The following is a 23,896-nucleotide window of genomic DNA, read 5'->3' on the forward strand; positions in this document are numbered from 1 at the left end:
GATATATATGGAAAATATATCACAATAATATATTTTCCTATATTCCCAACACATTAGTAAAGGAAGGAAAGTAAAGGGAAAACTAATTTTAAGCTTGATAGATTTAATTTCCGATTAATTTTTAGAACCAAACATAGGAAACCATATTTTTCCTTTCTTTTCTTTTCCTCCCAGCCAAAAAGGCCCTAAATTTGGAAACAAGGTTCTTTCAAATATTGTCTAGCCATTTCTGCATAAATAAGGGTGGAGATTGAAGAACAAGAATTCTATCTCACTCATGATCAATTGAAGATTCCACGAGGTCATGTAATTTACAATTAGCAATTCTTGATGACACCTTGTTCATGAAATACTCCGTAAATAATTTACTTTCCATTGAAAAAACAACAAATTGGTACAGAAATGCAATATAGCTCCTAATGATTGAGGAGTAAACTGAAGATCAAGCAGAAAATTTCTCTTGGGGATGATTTAAGGCACATCACTTAAAATTGATACACATCCTAAAGAACCTAGACAATATCTTTTGGTCCGAATAGAGAAAACATGTTTCCTTTTTTACTCTTTCTTCCTTGAATCCTTGAGTTGGCCCCTTTTGCGGATTCCAAGACAGAACCTTAGACGCCAGGCATCAATGAAAATCTCAGGCACACAGGATGCTATGCCCCAGAGAAAAGAGTGTGGCCAGTAAGGGGTGCAACGAGGCTCGTAGCCTATGTGGCGGATACCAGCCTTTGCATAACCATCTGTTGATGGGACAAAGAAGGAAGATCTCTTGATCGAAGCCATCTTTGTTGCTACATAGAGTGGAACCTGCAGCCATGAGCCATTTGCAATATGTTAAGAAAATGAGAATTAAAAAAGCTTGAAACTTGAAAAGGTGCACCCATGAGGCTTGTATCACACAATGTAAACATCCAAGAACAGAACAAAATTGGCCGCTGAGGCAACTTAGGACATTTGAATCAAAATTACACAATTTGTCTCTATAACATGTAAACATGAAGCGATTAAATAGATGCATCAAAGCCTCGGTGACCTGCAAACTGCACCAATTTCACAGTGATACAAGTCTATATAAATTTAATTAGTTGATACTCAAAACCTATTATATATGATAGGTTTTCTATACACACATTTCAAGCCCTCAGCAGAAAATTCCCCTGCAGGTTGGTAAATCGTGTCAGGAGTTCATTTCAAAAGCTTAGTGAACATTAGAGATGGACCAATATTTCAATAGTACAGGAGGATATCTCTATGAAGCCAGGGTCCACTAAGTGTAAATAAGGTAATATGGACTATACAGTATGTTACTGAAAGCATATAGAAGTTAATGTGCTTTTAGCAGAAGTATCCAAATTGCATGTCATTTCTGCTTTGTACCACGCCCTATGTTACTCGGACTCTTCATTTCACCTCACGTACCCGTGTCGGACCCTCGACACTCGGACATGGGTATGACACCCGGACACTTCACTTTTAGTTCAAAATCATGGATTTTTTTCACAAAATAGCCGAGTCGGACGCTTGGACACGTATTCGTGTCGGACATGGGTACCCGAGTCCAAGAAACATAGACCACACCAATTAAAATGAAAAATCCAATGCTTTTCTTTGCTAGCAACGGAAAGACTTTGACTATAAGCTTCTTATATCATTTTAAGGTGTGATCATCACCAAAGATCACAACAATATAGGAAAGACACCATAGCTAAATCACACCTCTAACAAGGAGAAATTAAAATTAACAAACACAGAACAAGATGATAAACTTGCACAGGCTAGGAAACTAGAAAACTTCTAAGGATGAAAACAAAGATAAAAGGCTGAAAAATAAGAACAGCTTATAGAGTGCAGGAAAGATGATGTACTAATGTTACAGAAGAATTTATTGTTGCTTCTTCCAGAATGCAACACAAGTGTCATCTTGCGGCTGTGTTTATGGGGGTAGGTTGAGCATCAAAAAAGGCTACAAAATAATGGAATCAAATGGTGTGTGTTTTGTGGTGCTGAACAGAAGGACCTGGACCATTTATTCTTTCTCTTTGAGTAGAATGTGAAGCTACAGCAGGGAGCACTCGAGTTGCAGGATTACCAGAATGTTATATAACACACACATAATTAGGAAGTAAGTTCTAGAAGTTACAGTGAGGTACTAATATAAAAAGAGGACAATTTCTAAAGCTTTCATCCAAGACTTTATTCTTTCACATCCAAAATTCCTGAAAAATAAATAAGTTCCTTTTCTCTTATAAAAAAATAATTATACTTTTTCACATTTTCAACGAAGACAAGGAGTGGGAGAGAGCAAATAAGCGTCTTCCTATAGGATCTCTTAATAGAATTCTTCAAAATAAAATAAGCAGTAAAGGCGAGCCAATTAGCAAAACAAGGGATCATCTTACAAGAAAAGAAAAGTAGGTCAATAATATTCTGAAGGTTGCACTGATCCAGCTAAGAAAAAGGCAACACGTTTTGAAATGTTCTCCATGATATATGGAAGGGCAAAGCAGCAATGCAAGTTAATGTCTCACATGTATTACTTGTGCAAAAATATAATACCAAAATTAGTTCCAGGGTGGTTAGAAATTTGGCTTTACTGTCCATAATCCATTCAAATGACTAAGCATAAGTCACTACCTAACATGTTGTATACACCAAAAAATAAGAATCATTGATCCAATTGATCACAAAAACGTCCACGCGTGACGGCATTGGTATATACTTTACTAAAATCTTATGATCAGTAATATGAAGCACCAATCTCATGTTTCTTACGGACAGCCAATAAAAGCACCAATCTCATGTTTCTAGTTTCTAATATATTGCATAAAATGCAATAGTATAAAACATAGCTACATTAGAATCTGACTTCACAAATGATGATTTAACATAAAAATGCATAGAATTATCAATAATAACTAGCTAAAAAACAACATAAAATTTGATCAAAGATGAATGAAACAGTACCTGACACTGCACATCAATCCCCATATTCTTGTACTCAACATACAAGCACCTCGAAAACTGATCAATATACCTAAAAACAAATCACAAAAAAAGAACAAACACATCAACATCAAATCGAGTCGCAAATTCTTGTATCAGACGATCTGACGGTCAAATCGAGTATTATCAGCACGAAAAAAGAGCACAACTTACGCTTTAGTGGCAGCATAGACTGAATAAAGAGGATCAGATGGAATAACAATAGCAGCACCAGAACCAATATTAACAATAGCACCTTTCCTCTTCTTAACCATTGTAGGCAATACAGCATGTGTAATCTTACTAGTTCCTTCAACATTAACTTTAATCAAATTATTCAATAATTGTTCATCAACTTCATGAAAATACCTAGCATAAGGGTAAGAAACCCCAACATTATTAATCAAAATCCCAACATCTAAACCCTCAATTGCTTCTTTAACCCTCTTAACACCTTCATCTAAATCCCCAGAAAAATCAACCACCACAGTTTTTATCTGGGTATTTGAATTTTTACTCTTAATTTGATCACAAACATCTTTGAGTTTGTCAGGATTTCGACCCACCAAGATTAGATTAACCCCTTTTCGAGCTAATTGGAAGGCGAAACCCTTGCCAATTCCATCAGTAGGCCCAGTAACAACTGCCCAAGAACCATATTTCTTCAAATTTTTTGGGGGTCTAAGAAAATTGATATAAACCCAAATTAGAACTCCTAAAAGGGTTCTTAGAAGAGTGAAGGATCCAATGGCAAAGAGGAAGATGACCCATGAAGGTTGGGATTTGAGTTGGTGTAGTAAACAGCCCGCCATTGATGGAGCTCTGTAAAAAAATGATGTGGGATCTGAAATGAGGATCTGAAGAAGAAAGGGGTTGATTGAGAGATTTATATAAAGAGGAGAGAGAAAGTGGGTGAAGTTTGTTAGCTGCTACAAGTAGTATAATATGGAGGAGTGACGGATGAGCAGCATTTAATCAAATGGTAGAGTTGTACTGTACTTTGTTTCAATGTGGTCGTTGGAAGTTGATGAGCTAAATTAATGAGATATGAATGTTCACAAGTGTAAGTAAAAGTGATGGGTTGAGGTCATTGAGGTAGGCATGGCAAATTGGCAACGAATGACACATACTCCGTATTAGATTGTTGATTTAAATTACAACTAGCTCTTTTTAATATTGATTTCAAATCAAATTATCAAAATTACATTATGATTTCAAAACAATAGTTTATAGAAATACACAAATAGAGAGGTCTCTACTGATCCGGTTCAATCCTTATTTTCTTACCGACTATGCTCACTAATTCTAACTCGAGCACATTTAATTAGTCATACTCTTAACCACGATTTGATTATATGTATGATATAACCTAATAGACCTAATCACTATGAACCGAGATTTCGAATTCATAATTCTAAATTAATTATTGGTTCCTAACTCGAGCAGGTGCGTGAATTGGTTTGCCCATACTTGTATTTGTGTTGCAATTGTGTTCAATTTTGCCAACCCGAACAAAAACCACCTTCTCTAAAAAAAAAAAAAAAAAAAAAAAAAAAAAAAAAAACTTTAGCAGGGGTCAAGTTAATTTTAGCAGGGGTCTAACCCAACCCCTAAAGATAGAGAACCAGCAAATCCGCAAGTTGGTGTTGAAGTAGCAACGTGGGCTACTTGGCATTCTACAAGGAAATGAATTTATAAAGGCCCAATCAGAAACTTGGTCCAAGTAAAATTATGATGATCCATGAGACAGACCATGACTAAAAGCCACTCGGCCCACTTATCAAACATGTTTTTTGTTGATGCGATATTGCAACATTATTCTAACATCCAAAATGTTAAATTACAATTTTACAAAGGTAGAGCATAACATGATTAACTTTTGATGTCAAAAGTGTTTCATATTGGATCATTGTCATCATTCATTTTACGTTTGTTCCTTGGACTAGAAATCTAGAATCATGCTATTTTGAAGATGTTCTCAGGAAATAACTTACAAATAGTCAAATACCGATATTTGTATACTAAACGCTTAATATTCTCCATATAAAGACTAATAAAATGTACTCAACAATCAACGGCCCAACATAACACAAACGTAATGCACTGCCAAGGATAATCGTGACATTAATGAGCTTTGTACTATCTCAATCTTAATTCCTCAAGCAAAGGCTGATTATGGGACATGGAAACTAGGCTAGCTTGTTCTCCTTTCGAAGAATTTTCTTACGCAAGTTAAGAAAATATCGAAGAAGCAACCAATTCACCAAGGAGTCAGGCACCGCGTTGATCAAATACCACTGCAAAGCATGAGTCCAGTAAGGAACACAAATGGAGTCATACCCAATCCATCTTACACTCGCTTTGCTGTACTGCTCCGGTGAAGGGACAAAAAAGGACGATCTCTTTATGGATGTCATCTTTGTTGCTACAAGCAATGGTATCTGAAAAACAATAGTCCCCAAAAAAGCCGTTCAAAAATTGCAATAAAACAGAACTCATCCACATTGTACAACATAATCAATTGACGGCGTTACCTGGCACTGAACATCAATTCCAAACTGCTTGTATTCCAAACTCAAGCTTCTTGAGAACATAGCAACATATCTGTGTAATTTAGAGAATTTGATGATGTCAGAATAAATTATCACGTTGATTACATGATTTTAACCGAGATGTGAAAACTAAATTTAGACGGAAGAATTCCTTATTTTTCATGCATAGATCAACAAACAACCATTTGTAGAATTTCGCCATTTTTTTTAATAGCACAATATTCCTCCCCAACTTCTCTGCAATTTACAATCACCAAAGGTTGGAGTTTGAAATAACTGAGTTGCAACTAAATTATTGCTACTTCCATAGTTTGACAAAAATAGATAAATTCCGCACAATTAAGGTTCAAATGCACCTAAACAACCACAATTTTTTTTCCTAGGGTCACAAATCTATTGAACAAAGTTTTTGTTAGGATTTATAACAAATTGAATGCTAACTAAACATTAATTATCCAAGACTTGAACTTTGTCATCCAAAAAGCTTCAATTAAGTAAGACGGATCAAGTGTCACAACTTCAGCAGCAAATCCAAGTACATAAGTCTAGATTCAATTGTCACATTACTAATTCATATTCCATATTAACGTATTTCACCACATAAAATTCATCTAAATCTATTAATCTAAATTATTAACTAGCAAAGAAATATAAGTACATAAAACAGAACATTAACTATTATCTAATCATTTTCAACACCCCCAGAAGAAAGAAAAAAAATATTATCTAATCATAAAGCAAAAATATTAATCCATAGTCGGGAAAAAAAAAAAAATTAAGCAAATGGAGCAACTAACATGAAACAGAACGAGTAGAACTTACGCTTTTGTAGAAGCATAGATGGAATTAAGAGGGTAAGAAGGAACAACAAGAGAGGAGCCACTTCCAATATTAACAATAGCACCTTTTCTCCTTTGCAACATACCAGGAAGAACAGCACTAGTAACCCAATTTACACTCCCAATATTCACATTTACCAAACTACCTATCCCTTCCAAACCAACCTCATGATAAAATCTTGCACCATTAGTAAATGATCCAACATTATTAACCAAAATCCCAACTTCTAATCCTTCAATTTCTTTCTTGATCTTCTTCTTAATCTCCTCCCCACTAATCTTCTCAAAGTCAATGACTATAATCTTAATCTTGGTCTTAAACTTTGCCCAAATCTCGTTAGATGTAGTTTGGAGTTTTTGGAGGTTTCTACCAATCAAGATCAAGTCAAGACCTTTGGAGGCTAGGTCAAAGGAGAGAGATTTACCAATTCCATCAGTGGAGCCAGTGATTAGAGCCCATGAACCATATTTGGTTAATTTTTTGGGGGGTCTTAAGAACATGGACCAAACCCATTTGAAAAAATTTGAAGATTTGGGTGAAGAAAACCAGGAATCCTATTAAGAACGAGACTAATACAAGGTTATCTTGATAATTTGTGGAAAATTCAGATGCGGCCATTTTATTCGAAAGAAAGATCCAATAATGTTTTGTGGATACTCGCACTACAAAAGAGTGATTAAAGTAGTAAAGTACATAAACTATTGATACTCGCAATATAAATTGCAAGTATCCCCTTGTCAAGAAAACTTGGTGGTTGAGCTGAATATGTTATCATTGAAGAATAAACTTTTCAATTATCACCACATATGTAAGTGTTTCACATTTGTTGAAGAAGAAAGAGGTTTTTAGATGTTTTGGAGTCATTTTTGTCCCTAGCACGCTTTTGGCTAAAAAATTTGGGGTGTTTAGAGAAGATTTTTAGAGATTTTGGGGTCATTTTTATCCTTTTAGCTAAAATGAGTTTTTTTTTTTTTTTTTTCACACAAATTAACATTATATAAGGCGTATAAAAACAATATAAATTATTTAGTTTAAAACCATAAAGCATAATTTGTTATTTTGACTGATTGCACCTACCAATTTGCACTCATTCTGCAGTATCCTTACAATAATTAGGTGGAATTTTCTTTTATGTTTGTAAAGAATTTAACCAAGGAGTATGTTCTAACAAGGTTTTAATCAACTATGGTTAGCTTAATTTCTACGGAGTGGTCTTTCGATCTATTGTAATTTTGAAGTAGAACAAAATTTGATGCATCAATTATAGCGGTAGATTGCAAAACCTAATAATTAAAAAAAAAATAATAACTCTAAACTTTTACCAGGAGGAAAACTTAGAGAATTGATTGATAGATATAAGTCATATAACCCAACAATTGGGTGTTCTCTAATTGAAAAAAGAATGGGGGTTTATGAACATAAAATAGATAACTAGCTATAAAAAAAATGAAAGAAATTAGTAGAGTTGGTGGTAGTTGGGAGTTATAAGTTGCTCTATCAATTTATTATTAAGAAAGGGGATTGGTGGTAGTTACGAGCAAAAAGGTCTCTTAAAATGCATTATATTAGGCAATAAAACTAGAGTTATGCTGATTAATGAACCGGTGCTTTTTCTGTGTGTCAGATCACACCGTGTGGTCGAGGTTACTTATTCAAGGATAACTTATTTAAAGGAACTCAGTCAGTTAAGGGTTATTTATTTTGAGGTTACTCAGTCTAGCGCATTTTCTGTGTGAGAGTAACCACTGATCAAATAACTTCGGCCTGATCGACTGAGTAATCCTTGACCGACTGAATAACCCCTGAATAAGTAACTCTTGAATAGATAACCCGGTCATCCACATATAAATTTTTTTTTAACCAATATGAAAAAATGTTGCCTAGATCTCATTAGATGCGGTTTGGACTTATTGGAGATTTTTACCAAAAAGATCAAGTCAAGACCTTTAAAGGCTAGGTCAAAGGAGAGAGATTTTCCGATTCCATCAATTGAGGCAGTGATTAGAACTTATGATTTTATGAACCATAGACCATAGTTGGTTAATTTTTTGAGGGGTCTTAAGAATATGGACCAAACCCATTTGAAAAAAATAGAAGATTTGGATTTTGAAATCGAAGAATCCTATTTACAACAAGGTTGATAAGTACATGGTTAATTGGTTATCTTGATAATTTGTGGTTGATGTAGATCCTGCCATTATTTCAAAAGAAAGGTCCTACAATATTTAGTGGATAGTTGCTGGAAGTAAGTACTCGGTAGTCAAGTACAACTAACTATAATAGAGTATGTACGTATGAGTGTTTATAAATAATTTTAGTTTAATAAAATCAGTAAATTTATAGAAAAAATATAATAGAGAATCAATAAAAATAATATATGAAATTGATGTAAATTAGTCCCAAGTTCGTATACTAATCACAAAATAATAAACCCCCAATTTCATTCCAAAAACCCTTAGTGAAGAATACCATCATTTAATTAGCACCAATTTCATAAATTAGGTACCTAATTTTGTGTTTTATTTGTATAATTTTGATTTGCAATTATAAAAATCGAAGAACATATCGTAAATATATGAAAAAATCGAAAAAAAAATCTATATGTAAGACCTACAGTAACGTCATATATATTGCTTTGGGCAATCTGGTGGAAAAATTTAATGTTTTTGAAAATTATATGTTGTAACTTTTTTGAAAAAAATATTGGTGATTATTACTAAAATGAGAAGAATAGTAGGTGTTTCGGTTGAAAACAATGGGACCTTGCCGAAGGTCCGCTGAAGTGGAGAAGACTGGATTCGGTCCAAGTTGTGTTGGGCCGAAGGTTTCCTGCACAGTGAACACACGTAAACTAGCCTCGGGGGTGTTTCCGAGGAAGGCCCCTCCGATGCTAAAGTCAGTACAATGTGTAAAAGGAAGACACTATGCAAGAGAGTTTGTAGCTTGAGGCTTTTGTGGAATATTCCTGAATGCAAGAATGAGCATATGAAATGGAATATCAATGTATATGTGATGTCCCCTTGAATGTGTTAATATGATGGCTTTTATACCTTGTCATACTTGGAGAGGTTGGGCTTTAGCCCAATTGGCTTACTTTGTGGGCTGACTTTTGACTTTTGAGCAATTGGAGAGTTGAACCTTGACCTTGGGCTTTTAATTGGATCATTTAGTGCTCCGGCCCAATTTTGACTAAATTGGACCCAAACAACTTGCCCCCCAGACCCGATTTGGAAGAATGACGGGTCGGGTTTGATTTAACTCAGAAAAGGAGGGAAGTAAATGATTTAATTGATCCAAAAATTTGAATTTAAACCGTAATTAATGAGATAACAACGGTTAATGATTTGCGGAAGTTGGACGGATAATGGGCAGTTTAATCACAAGACATGTGTTTAATGGTTACTTAGTGGGTACTTAAGAGAAATTAAAGCACAGACTCTTCGTATCCCGTACCTGGAGATATAAACAGAGGCGCGTCATTCTCCTCACTTATTCACCAACACGAACCCAGAATTCTTCGAGAGAGAAACCAAGAACCCGCATCAAAACTTCGCAAATTCCCCGAGCATTGAGCTTAGAAACTGAGACTTGCCACTACGAACTCGTAAATCGGCAACTTTCGCTTCAGATTAAGGTAAATTCCTTTGATTTCAGTTTATTTTTCTTCGAATTCGAACTCCTTCCCCTTTTCTTTCGACTTTTCTCTTCGAAATAATCCATGGCAAGAGGAGTTAGAGGTAGAGCCCGTGCTCCAAGAAGAGCAAGGCTGATTCCCGATCCTAGGAACAGGATTGGGACCTGGAATGGTCAAAGGCCGGAGTCTGACCCTGCTGAAGGGATTAGGGCGACTCCCCTTTCCTCGGCTCCTCCTCAAAGAACGGATGAGCCGAGTGCTTCTGGACGGGATGATGAAATTCCCGCTGTCCTTTGGGATATCCTCCCTGGGTTTTCAGAGTGGGAGAATGCCGAAGTCGCTTCGGCCATGATAAAGAACCGCCCCTACTCATGGTGGGTAGAGAACGCCGATCAATATCGATTTGCCGAGCAGATTGAGTTGCACTACGGCATTTTTGAAGCTGATGGATATTGGTGCCGAATGCCCTCAGCATCCGATAGAATCCATCGTCCACCCCCGGGGTATGTGGGGGTGTACACGAGACAGCTTCAGTATGGGCTGAGGTTCCCTTTGGACGTTTTCGTCCGAGACTTGCTGATCCATTACAACATTTCCCTATGTCAGCTAACCCCCACCAGCATCCGAAGGGTGATGACATACTTATGGGTCTGCAAGTTCTTCAAATACGTGCCGAACCTGCACTGCTTCAGAAAGCTCCATCGGCTAGTGCCAAATATTCAGAGTGGGCACGGAAGCCATGGTTCTGGGTGGTATCGGATTGAGTCCCGGCCCCAATACTTGACCATGTGGCCAAATGACTCTTCAGACAAGGACTGGAGAGGTCAATGGATTTGGGTTAGGGCACCCACAGATCCGGGCCACCCTTGCGTCTTCAGCGCTCCCCGGTACTTAGCTGAGCCTGATCCCGAAATGGGAAGTCTAGGTCCCCCCGCAGATAACGGGGCGGATCCGAACCTGGATCAGCAACATATCTTCGGCAAGCTGCCGAACCCGGGGGGGAGTGGTCGAATGCAGCATATCCCGGAGACTTGGCTCCCCGATACGCATTACGTTTTCCAAGAGAATATGCTAGCAGCTGTTGGCCTCAGCCGAAAGTTTAAGGATGGTAAGCTTCTTCGGCTGGGGCCGAGGCTTTTAACTACCTCTTTTTCTTCTCTCGCTTTGCTTTTTTATGCTGTGCCAACATATCTGAGCTAAACTTTTTCCCTTTCCTTTTTTCAGAGCGGGACGAGACCAACGTTGGTATTAACTACGCTCGTCTTGGTGTTAACCGAGAGCGAGTTGTAACTGAACGGGCCCCGTCTATCACTGAGCCGAGGCATAGGGAAGTTCATCTGGATTCTTCCCACTTCCAAATTGAGGCTGTTGCTCTGTATCAGAGGCAGAAGCCTTGGTGGAAGAAGAGAGACCCTTGGTTTCAGCTGCTGAACGAAGAAGCTGAAGCTGCCCGCACAGCCGAAGAGGTTGCACGGGTACTTGAGGCTTGCGAAGGAGGAGAGGGGTCCTCCAGAGCTGCTGAAGCCGAAGCTGCAGCTAGAGCAGCTGAAGAAGACGAGGCTTTGCTGAAAACCTCGGTGAGCTTTCAGAAAACTTTTCTTTTCTTTTTTTTTTTTTTTTTTTTTTTTACTCACACTCTTCTTCCCCCCTGTCTGTTACAGTCTGAAGAGAGTAACAGACACAGAGAAGGCAAAGCTCCTGTTCGTCCCGAAGATCAAATACAAGAGTCTTCAGACTCAGATATGGACGAGCAGCCCCTTCTGAAAAGGCGCCGAAGGATGGCCATCATCGGCCCTCATGACTTTCAGCAGAGGCCGATGACCATCGGCGTCGCAATAAGGGAACCTGAGGAAGGCAATGGATCGCCGAGGGTTCCCCAGCCAACACCCCAATCTCCTCAAAAGACCCCTCCGCCACCTCCTGAGATGGAGGTGGATCAGAGAACTCCCGAACCTAAGGGAGGGGTCCAAGAAGAAATCAAGAAGAGTGCTGCTGAGCACGAAAATAAAGATGCCGTGATGTCCAGTGCTGAGGGCTTCACGGCAGATATCGCAAGAGAGGTTGAGGCTTTCGTCCTCACCCCTGAAGAAGAGGAGGTCATAGTAATTGACTCCTCTGAGAAGGACGATGCTGAGGCAACCAAAGCTAATCAAGCTCCATCGTCGTCCTTCCCTTCTTTCCAGACTCTGCATTCTGGAGAAATGGGTTTCTCGGCCCCCCGAATTCCAATCCCAGATCACATCTGGGACCTCATATGGGGTCAAAACCGAGAAGGAGCTGCAGCCTACTTCGGCAATTTTGCTGGCATGTCCGAAGTAGACAGGGCAAGGATCTGGTCGCTGAAGGCCACTGCTGGGATGGGCGAATCCAGCAGATCAGTTCCTGACCCAGCCAGGTCTAACCAACTGCTGATGATGCAGGTAATTTTCCTTCATTTCCTCCGAAATTCAGCTCTTCATATATATATATTTTTTTTTTTTTTTATTTATTATATATTTTTTTTTTTTGTCTTCCTGTTTTCAGTTCGTGCACAATCAGACTCTCACTGTAGAGCTGATTGATACCCTACAAGATAGGGTAGACGCTGCTGTGCACGAAAAGAAGGTGGCTGAAGAGGAAGTTAAGCTTGCTAAGCTGAAGCAAGCAGCAGCTGAAGAGAAGCAGCAGGAGGTTGAGGAGTACGGTAAAAAAGCTGCCGAAGCCCTGAAAACCTTCTGCGATGCTATGGAGAAGGAGGTTTTTCCCCCACTGATGGAAGGGGAAAAATTCCTCCAGGAGCATATGGGAGTGGACGTCTCCAAATTCAAGGCTGCTATTGAGAGCCGAATTCAAGAAGGAACTGCTGCACAAGCTGAAGTGCAGCAGCGTCTAGAGGCTCTTGAAACCAGCCGAATGGCTGCTGAAGAGTTGCTCCTGGCCAAAGACGTCCAACTCTCAGAGGCTGCTGCTGCTGCTGAAGCCCAAAGAGCTAAATTTCAAGAGGCTGAGGATCAACTGCTGATCCAGAAAGTTGAAGTGGCCCAGGCTCAGACAAAGGCTTTCCAAATTCAGCAAGAGCTGAATGAGCTGAAGGGTTCCTCCTCCAAAGTCGCTGATGAGCTGAAGAAATCCAAGGAAGACTTGGAGGAGACCCAGAAGAAGCTGGCTGATGCTGAGGCTTTACTCAAAGTCCGTGTTTACACCCAAGAGGAATATGAGATGGGTTTCAGAAACGGATTCCGAGTATGCCGAAGAGTCTGCCTTCATGCTGAGCCGAAACTGGACTGGTCTAAATGTGCTGAGTGGGTTCAGAATCCCGAAGACCCTCACATGAAGTATGCAACTCCAGCTGAAGCTGAAATTCTTAAGGCTGAGGAAGCCGAAGAGGAAGCTGAAAGACTGGAGTTGGAAGCTGAGCAGAGGGAAAGGGAGGCTCGGCAAAGTGCAAAGCCCGCTTCTTCTGCTGCTGGGGCTGAGGCCACCATGGGGCTCAACGCTGATCAGTTTGATCCTCCGGCTGAAGCATAGGAACTCGGGCAGTCGTCTTCAGAATCTTGCGGTTCATCATGCGCTTAACTTTAGACTTGCCGCTTTCTGAGTTTTTTGCCTTGTTTTTTGCTTCAGCTTGCCTTGTCGTACAGCAGTTTTATTATTTTTTTTTGCTTATGTACGTATTTCGGCAGCTGTTATTTTCCGCTTGTGGGCGGCTGCCGATACTGAATTATTGAACTTGTAGCTCAATTTTTGAGAAATATTAATCTAATGCTCTTTTCTTCAGTTGCTTTATTTTTGAATGCTTTACTGTTTCTTTTCTTCAACTCTGCCGAACATAGTTGCACTGAGTGCTTCTTGCCCCCACAGAAATTGAAGTATGACTTCAGTTAAATAAGCAATTTCTGAACTTCTTCAAAATGGGTATCCGAAACACAGGGCCAACTGGAGGCAATGCTTCTGGGATACAAGTCTTACTGAAGATTGACTGTCTGAAAGCTGGATATCCGAAACACAGGGCCAACTGAAGGCAATGCTTGGGACATTAGCTTTCTGGGACTAACCTCTTTAGAACAAGTCTTACTGAAGTTTGACTTCAGCTGAAACACCACCGTTCTTAAAGAAGACGCGTATCCGAAACACAGGGCCAACTTAAGGCAATGTTTCGGATAATGGCTCTCTGGGATACAAGGCTCAGTTAAGGCAATACCCCAGAATTGTCCATGCTCATGTCTTTGGAGAACAGGTCTTACTGATGTTTGATTTCAGCTGAAAGACCAGTGTTCTTTAAAAAGACTGAGTTTTATAAGCCATCTGAAACCCAGTTACCCGAAGGCGAAGGTTTCAGACGAGGCTGATTTAAAAAGGCTGTTATCCTTGATTTTCTGTCTATCTTTGAAAAATGGATACCCGAAACACAGGGCCAACTTAAGGCAATGTTTCGGATAATGGCTCTCTGGGATACAAGGCTCAGTTAAGGCAATATCCCAGAATTGTCCATGGACTCATGTCTTTGGAGAACAGGTCTTACTGATTTTTGATTTCAGCTGAAAGACCAGTGTTCTTTAAAAAGACTGAGTTTTGTAAGCCATCTGAAACCCAGTTACCCGAAGGCGAAGGTTTCAGACGAGGCTGATTTAAAAATTTTCAACTGTTGCTGTTATCCTTGATTTTCTGTCTATCTTTGAAAAATGGATACCCGAAACACAGGGCCAACTTAAGGCAATGTTTCGGATAATGGCTCTCTGGGATACAAGGCTCAGTTAAGGCAATATCCCAGAATTGTCCATGGACTCATGTCTTTGGAGAACAAGTCTTACTGAAGTTTGACTTCAGCTGAAAGACCGGTGTTCTTTAAAAAGACAGGTTTTGTCAGCAATCTGAAACCCAGTTACCCGAAGGCGAAGGCTTCAGACGAGGCTGAATAAAAAACCCTTAAAGAGTAGATAGAACAAAGAAAATTTTGAAAGGATAAAAAGTTGTAAATATTTATATAAATGGCGGCTCCAAGGCCTTTCATTAGTTCAAAATGTACTTACAAAGATTGTTCTGCCCCGAAGGGTTTACACATGGTATCTTTTCAGTACATCAGCGTTCCAGTGATTTTTCAACTCAGTTCCATCCAACTGCCGAAGTCGGTATGTCCCTGGCTGAAGCTCATCATATATTTCGTAAGGTCCCTCCCATGTAGCTGAGAGCTTCCCATGGATTCGGCCTTTCTGAACTGCAGCAGCATTCCGAAGGACAAGATCTCCAATTTTGAGAGGCCTTGCATGGACCCTTCGGTTATGGGAGATGAGGTCTGAACTTATCCCGGGCATATCAGCTGCCGAGAAAGCAAACACATCTCTGTTATCCCGCAGGAGCTGAATAAGTTCACAACGGGTGTTAGGATCAAGGTCCATCCCGATTGTTACACATTTCTCAGCATCTCCTTCGGCCAACTCAACTGTTTCAGTCTGTTGGTCCATGTCCATTGCCGATGGACTGGACTCTTCAGAATCTGGTCTGCTGCCAATGTCAGCAGGTGTCCCAGTCTTTATGTTCTTCGGCTGGCTCTCTGAGTCTTTCGGCTCAGCTGAAGAGTCAACCTTTTCCCTTTCGGGACCTTTTTCTCTGGGCACGGATCCTTGGGCCGAAGCACTTAGGCCTTTCGGCTTTTTTGTGCTTGGCTCTCTTTCTTTTTCCTCCTCATCCCTGTCGTCATCTGGGCGACTACTGGATGGCTTGAGGTAGTTGCACCTTCGGGCGTCCTTTTGGTTGCCCTGTATCCTTTCGGGGAAGCCGGCGTCTGAGACGTAAATCATCAGCTGATGATAAGTTGAGACGACCCCTTGGATCTCGTGAATTATGGGTCTCCCCAAAATCACGTTGTACACTGAAGGAGCGTCGATGACCAAAAACTCAATCATGACGTTCCGGGCTGCCTCATCGCAACCGATGGTGACAGGAAGCGTCACCTTCCCATCTGGATAAGTTGAAGCCCCATTGAACCCGGATACCGGATAGGGTACCGGCGTAAGGTGCTTGGGCTTCAGCTTAATTTGGTTGTAGGCCTTTCGGAACAGAATGTTTGCTCCGCTGCCACCGTCAACAAGGACCTTACTGACGTCGTGGTTGGCCACCGTGGCGATGATCACCAACGGATCCTCGTGAGGGAACGTAATCCCCCGGCAGTCGGCGGCTGTGAACGTCATGTTCGGCACCGGCGACTGGGGAGATTGAATGTCAGCGTTGTTCACCTGGTGAGTCAAAGCTCTAAGGTGACGCTTGTGCTCCCTCCGAGAGTATATTCCTCCCGAGATAACATTGATCGGAGGGAATTTCCCCTCCTGTTTTTTACTGTTTTTCCGGGGGAAATCAAGGTCCTGCCGAGAGTCCTTTGCTAACCTCTCGGATTCTTTTTTCTCGCGGTGATCCGCGATGTATTTTTTCAAGTATCCCTTCCGGACCATGTCCTCTATCTGGTCCTTCAGCTGGATACACTCCTCAGTGTTGTGGCCCGAAGACTCGTGGAACTCACACCACTGATTTTTATTTTTTCGCTGATACCACTCTGGGAGTGGTCTCGGCTTTCGGTAACTCTGCTCCTCCTTCGTCACACTGTAAATTTTGGCGCGTGGAAGAGAGAGCGGAGTGTAGGACTCATATCTGCCTGTGTATGAGGCAAACCTGTCCTTCTTTGGGTCGCTGGCCGGAGATGGCTCCGGAGCCTTTGATTTTCCCTTTGCCTTATGGCCTTGGCCTTCAGACAAAGGTATTTGCCTCTGTTTCCCTCCCCCGGATTGAGGTTGGGTTTTTGCTTTATTCCATTCTTCGGCTCGGATGAACTTATCCGAAGCACTAAGAACTTCCTCCAAGGTCTGAGGGGTATGCATGACCATGAAGTCTAGGAATTTTCCTGGCTGAAGGCCATTCTGCATTGCAAAAACAGCTAGCCCCTGGTCCAGCTGAGAGACGCTTGATGACTCGTTACTGAAACGGGTCAGGTAGTCTCGGAGGCTTTCGGTTTCCCCCTGTTGCAGACCCATGAGCTCTGCGGTAGTCTTCTCTCGGCGGTTTGCCGTGGAAAACTTGCTCCTGAACTTGGAGGACAGATCATCCCAACCTGTTATGGAGCCTTGCCTTACTCCCTTGGAGATCCACGCTTGCGCGACCCCCTTGAGAGTGGTTGGGAAATATTTGCACCAAGTCGCCTCGGATCTGGGGCAAAGATGCATATGAGTCTCATACGAGGCCACGTGGTCCTTCGGATCCGTGGTCCCGTCATATGTGATATGCGACGGTATTTTAACCGTGGGTACGCGCTCTTCCAGTATCCATTGCTCGAATGGTGAACTAGCGGGAAGCATAATGGCCTTGCCCTTGTTCCTGGCCGAAGGGACCGCGCTCCGCCCTCTTAGAGAGGTAGGAGTGGTTTTCGTCCCTGGCTGGGAAGTCTGGGCCTCGGCTGCAGGGAACGAGAGGCGACTACGCACGCTCGGTTCCTGGCCGCCGAGTCGGTCAAGGACGCTTCTGCGAGCAGTCTCGGGTTCCCGGCGAGTAGATTTTGGCCGAGAAGCTGAGCTGCTGCTCTTATGCGCTGCTGGTCTTGAGGATGAGGATCCTTTAAATAATTGAGAGTTCTTTTTCCTCTGTTTTTCATTTTTCCAAGAATCCTCCTCCCACTCTTCCAGCTCCCGGAAGGAAGGAAGCTTCCCACCGTCATGGTCTAACTTCCTCCGCTGATGCCGGGTATGCGGAGGAGTTTGATCACGAGGCGGTGGCATATTCTGTGCCCTCATTGCCTCCATGAGTACTGCCAGCGCTCTTGCCACCTCTTCCGAACTGGGCCCCGTCAAAGGGGTCCCCGGCCGAGTGTGGTAATGAGGCCGTGCAGCCGATGGTTGGCTTTGGGACACTGAATATGTCCTATGATCAGACTGACCCCTGCTAGACCGAGAGTGGTCCGGCCTATATTGAGAGTCATGCATTATAGGAGATAGGGAATCCTCCTTGTGTGATCCTCCCCCCGAGCCGGCACCCTTGGGAGAGTTCCGGTCCGGCGAGGGCGATGGTGTAGGGGTTTTAGGCTTTTCGCCCGCTCCTTGACGGAGGCTTTTGCTCTTGCGGTTCTTAGCCATGGCTGCTAAGATAATTGCAAGATGATCTTGGTTAGGAATTTGGCTTAAAGATTTTTGAAAGTCTTCCCCACAGACGGCGCCAAATTGTTTCGGTTGAAAACAATGGGACCTTGCCGAAGGTCCGCTGAAGTGGAGAAGACTGGATTCGGTCCAAGTTGTGTTGGGCCGAAGGTTTCCTGCACAGTGAACACACGTAAACTAGCCTCGGGGGTGTTTCCGAGGAAGGCCCCTCCGATGCTAAAGTCAGTACAATGTGTAAAAGGAAGACACTATGCAAGAGAGTTTGTAGCTTGAGGCTTTTGTGGAATATTCCTGAATGCAAGAATGAGCATATGAAATGGAATATCAATGTATATGTGATGTCCCCTTGAATGTGTTAATATGATGGCTTTTATACCTTGTCATACTTGGAGAGGTTGGGCTTTAGCCCAATTGGCTTACTTTGTGGGCTGACTTTTGACTTTTGAGCAATTGGAGAGTTGAACCTTGACCTTGGGCTTTTAATTGGATCATTTAGTGCTCCGGCCCAATTTTGACTAAATTGGACCCAAACAGTAGGTGTTCATTCCAAAAAAAAAAAAATCCTTAAATTAATTTTCAAATTAAAATTTACTTCATTAGTTACTCATTACTTAATATTAAGATCTTTTTATGTACTATGTATACATCTATTTTAAACAATCAAAAATAAAAACTAAAATACAAAAGAACTAATGTAGATGGGAGTACTCACTATATAGATGGGAGTATTCACTCTCATGCAAGAAAGCAAATACTTCTGCTAATCTGAGTGCAGTTTTCATTCTTTTCTCCCATGAAAAATCTTTGCCATTTCCTGCGAAAATCATTTCGGAGTACATTTTTTTTTTTAATAAGTAGCGAAACTATTGAAGAATTTATCACGCTTGTAGTCTAAATTAAGGAATTATTTAAAGGTTTATTAGCTTATAAAACTCACCATGTAAGTGGTGTTCTAACGTTTTGTTAGCCACAAAGTTATACACCAACATTCACTCACGACGAAAGGTACAATAACCTTTCAAGGAAACAATATTGTCATGCTTAAGATGTGTAAATGTGTAATGGTTTTAACTTCTGAGATAAATTCTGCTTCTCCTTGCAAAGGGCCCCGGACATTGAGCTTATCGCGACACGTGTACCATAAAAAAAGGGTGCCTCTGTAAACATTGCAACAACAACAACAAAGCCTTAGTCCTTTTAGGATGATGTGCAGATATTTAGAGAAAATATATAGTTATGATTAATGCTTCAATTTTGGTGTTTTTTTTTTTTTTCTGATAGGGAATTTGTACATAACACGCGACACAAGCCAACAATCATGTGTTAGTCATCTTTGTCTAGCTAGTATGCAAGGTGATTTACTGATTTAGCAGCTTCAATTTTTAGTAGAGAAGGAAAATGAAATTTTTGTGAGAGAACATAAAAACATTAAAGGCAATTAGTTAGTTAAATGCAATAAAGTTATTCCCTTTATTTTCGAATAATTGACAAAGTCAAACATAACACATGTGTCAATACAATAATTTAACCTTAGATATATATGAATAAATATTAATGAAAAATATTTTAAAGTTGACATATATAATGAAATTTTATATCAATACCTATGTAAAAATATATTTTATGATAGAATTTATTTTTAAGTTTGACCATAATTTTTACTAATATAAAGGTTCTTAATATAATTTTTAAATTAATTTTCATTAATATTTAATTATAAAAATAAAGTCAAACTAATGCATTGACATGTGTGTAAAGTTGACTGTGTCAGATATTCTGAAATAGAGGGAGTACACGAATATTGTAAAAAAAAAAAAAAAAAAAAAAAAAAGTAAAATATGTTAATTATTTAAAAACGGAGAGAGTAGTAAATTTGATCCCGTACAACCCCTCAAGATCTTAACTAACTAACCTAGTTGATCTAAAAGTTCATAATTTTTTTTGTAATTTGGAAATATGTATTACCCAGTAGCTAGTATACTAGTCATATATAGTTTATGTATTACTTACTTGGTGAGATCGAACAGATGCAGCTGAACTTATAGATTGGAAACCTAGCATGTGGATTTTGAAAGCAGGAATTATTGGGGTTGTGGCTCCTATGCTCGTCTTTTGTCCTGTGTAATAAGTAGCTAGATCCTAAGTGATCAGCCCTAGAACTAATTTGTGATAAATAACTTATTGTTCGTGAATAATATATTAATAAGTACGTATGAGTACCATATTGTATAAAATTAAAGTGACTTTAATTTAATGACGAAAGTCTGAGTTAATGGTCGCGGATACAGAAACCCCCACACGAGGATACAAAACAACATTATGTTACAATTTATTTATTATCTTCAAAATATACCTTTATATTTAATTTATATATGATGATATCAAAGAATTTGATTAAGAGATTTGTTATTGAATTATGCTGATGATCTCCTTCGTGTGCCTATAGAGAGGCGCCACGCATCAAGCCAACTATTGGGAAGGTAACTAGCCAAGTATCATTGAAGTGAATGTGCCCAAAAGGGTGTACACCTTGCTTCATACCCAATACGCCGGACTGCAACCGCCGTATAATCCTCAGCCGTGGGGATGAACAAGGTTGGTCTCTAGACGGATGCCACATTTAAGGTCATTTTGGTTACAACATACAATGGTACCTTTGAACACAAATTAGTTAATCAAGGTAATAATTCTATATCTGTACTACATTTGTACTTTAAAGTTTACAATAACTTTGTTTTATGTACCTGGCATTGCACATCGATCCCTTATTCTTGTACTCCACATGAAGACTTCTCGGGCTGCCCAACGTATAATTTGGTCCCACATCACCCTATAAATAAAATGTTCTCGAGAGAAGATTATCCTAATTTATAATTATTTTTATGTATATGAAAAAAAAAAAAAATTTAATTAAATTAATTGTTTATAAAAAGTATTCTGATAACGATGTGACCTTATTATATTCAATTTAAATTTCATCTAACTTGTCAATGTCAATCCCTTTAGAGTTTTAACAAACGATAAATTCTAATCATTACTACTTGTATTAACTACAATTATTTTTCCCGTCAAAAAAAAAAAACTACAATTATTTTTATGTGGATAGATTACCTAGTCAGATCAGTAATAATAATAATGTGGGTATATATATCAACTATCTTGCTAACGAGTACTTTCGAATTAGTTAGCTATATATTGCTTCAAATAATATTAATGGAATGCATATCATAATTACATATCTTAATGTTTAATTTACTTTAATATTTTCAATTTTACTTTTTTTATCTAACGCTTCGAAAGGTGTGTGGTTAGATTTTGCCACACATCAATACGAGTATATGATTACATCCAAAACACGTTGCATAAAAACATGCCACAGTTGAGGAAGTTAGGCCAATTTCTCAATGGATCCTCATTTAATAATATTTGGCAGTTGAGAGTTGGAGCATTAATTAGACATAATTCCATTGGAACTAGAGCTGGGCATGAGTTGGGCTAGCCTGAGGGTGGCATGGACAAGACATGGTAGCGATCCGACACGGCACGAGAAACGAGGGGTGGGCCGTGCCTTGAACAAAAAAATAAAAATTAGGCACGAGCCCGCGGGCGACACGAACTTTTGGCCCGTCAGAACGGCCCACAACACGGCCAGCCAGCACGACCCATAATAATAAAAATAATTAAAAAAAAACTATAAATAATAAAAATAAAAACAATAAAAAGAATTATTATAAAAATAAAAATAATAAAAAGAACCATAATAATATAAAAAACTATAAATAATAGTAATAAAAATAATAAAATTAATTATTTAATAATAAAATTACTTAATTAATAATAAAAATATTGGACTGGCTCGCGACCCGGCACGACCCGGCCCACCAGGTACGTGGGCTGTGCCGTGCCGTGCCGTGGGTTAGGATGTGCCATTTGATGGCCCGACACGACACAACCCGTCATCATCCAGGCCCAACACGGCACGATGCCCAGCTGTAGTTGGAACGTAAGGTAGCTACTAATTCTAGTAGATTGTGTATACGTTAACATTTCTAATTTCTACTCCATGTTCTATTTTAATTTGTCCAAATGCGTATGTCATTTTCTATTTTTAACATGTTGACAGTTCATTTTTAGAAAGGTTGGTAATCAGAATATTCAATCTTAAATCCTTAATTACTACTATGAAATAGATGGGTAACCACTGACAAACCAACTTTTTTACCAAGTATTCATTAACCATTTCAAATTCAAGCGAGGTTATTAATATGAATAATAAATATTACTATGAAATATTTTGTTCGTTTTACAATAAGGTAAAAATTAACGAGCGCCTTTGAGGCGTTAAATAAGAGAATTAAATATCAATCAAGATACTAAAGTATGATACTCGGCTGATTGACGCGTGATTTGACATACATTTCAAGCATAATACTATTTTAGGTAAATAGTAACATGCTATACCGTACCGTGCTTTTTCGTGCCGGCCCAATACCATCTTTAAATTAAGTAAAAAAGAACGGAGAAAATATATATAAAATTAAACAGTATAAAAGTAAAGAAAAGGAAAAGGCAGTTATATAATTATAAAATTAAATAGTTGCACTTACCCTTTAGTAGCAGCATAAATGGCATAAAGAGGATGAGAAGGCACAACAATGGAAGCACCTGAACCAATATTTATAATTGCCCCTTTCCTTTTTTGTAACATATTAGGCAAAATTGCTTTAGTAACTCCATTTATAGATCCAACATTTACTCGCAAAATCTTCATCCATGTATCTTCATCTATTTCATGAAAATACATAGCTGTTGGATATGTTATTCCCACATTATTAACCAAAACTCCAACATCTAACCCTTTAATAACACTCTTAACCTCTTTTATAGCATATGATATCCCTTGAAAAATCTATTGCCACCACTTTGATGTTTATGTTACGGAACTTGTGTTTGATATCACAAGCGACATGTTCAAATTTTGTTGCTCTACGACTAACAAGGATGAGGTCGAGGCCATGAGCTGCGAGCTTAAAGGCGAAGGCTCTTCCGATGCCATCGGAAGAGCCAGTGATTAGTGCCCATGAACCATAGATTTTTTGAGGTCTTTTGGGGGTCTAAGAAAGGAGATGCATGTCCATTTGAGGAGACTTAATGTGTGTTTGAAGATGAAGAGGATGCCTAAGAATGAAACAAGGGATATACATAGAGGTTGGGTTAGAAGGAGGTCATTGCAAGCTAGAAGCATGGTTTATTGTTGGTTAAAGAGAACAAATTCTTATTAAAAATTTCATGGGGGATATCTACTTATATTAAGTAGCTAAGTATGGGTACCTATACAATACATTTAATTATGTCCCCTTCAATAAGTAAACGCCGTCTTATTAGTTGCTCCATATGATCAACGTATGATACTCTTCCATTCTCATGTACTCCTTCCATTAACTATGATAATTTTCTATGGGGTAGTCGTAACAGGTGTTACAACTATAAAGAAATAGTAAATACTCATTATAAGGTTGTCTCAATTAGAGGTGTCAAAACTACACCCGACCTGATCCGAAATCGACCCGAAAAATATTCGATTCAAATTTCGACTCGCATGGATACAATAATTTAATATGACTCAATTTTAAAAATGAACCCGACCCGACCCGACCTCATCAGACCTGATCCGAACATCCAAATTGACACCTCTAGTCTCAATTAGTACACTCATTAATTTTTCTCAATATTCTAATGGTCCTCATACATATTCACACACCCTTTAT

At 39.5% G+C, this 23,896-nt stretch overlaps 1 protein-coding gene and 2 pseudogenes across 1 annotated transcript; all 3 read right to left on the reverse strand.

Moving 5' to 3' along the window:
• Positions 1-250: 250 nt before the first annotated feature.
• LOC110710104 (very-long-chain 3-oxoacyl-CoA reductase 1-like) lies at positions 251-3,982 on the reverse strand. Its single transcript, XM_021888369.1, has 3 exons — positions 3,163-3,982; positions 2,971-3,040; positions 251-813 (listed from the first exon to the last, which is right to left on the reverse strand). The coding sequence occupies exons 1-3, from the start codon at positions 3,798-3,800 to the stop codon at positions 559-561; spliced, it is 963 nt and encodes a 320-aa protein (XP_021744061.1). The 5' UTR covers positions 3,801-3,982; the 3' UTR covers positions 251-558.
• Positions 3,983-4,865: 883 nt separating this feature from the next.
• On the reverse strand, positions 4,866-9,170 carry LOC110710112 (annotated as a pseudogene).
• Positions 9,171-19,075: 9,905 nt separating this feature from the next.
• LOC110710118 lies at positions 19,076-23,577 on the reverse strand (annotated as a pseudogene).
• Positions 23,578-23,896: the final 319 nt, after the last annotated feature.

Source organism: Chenopodium quinoa, unplaced genomic scaffold, assembly GCF_001683475.1.
Source record: "Chenopodium quinoa cultivar QQ74 unplaced genomic scaffold, ASM168347v1, whole genome shotgun sequence".
NCBI lineage: Eukaryota > Viridiplantae > Streptophyta > Magnoliopsida > Caryophyllales > Amaranthaceae > Chenopodium > Chenopodium quinoa.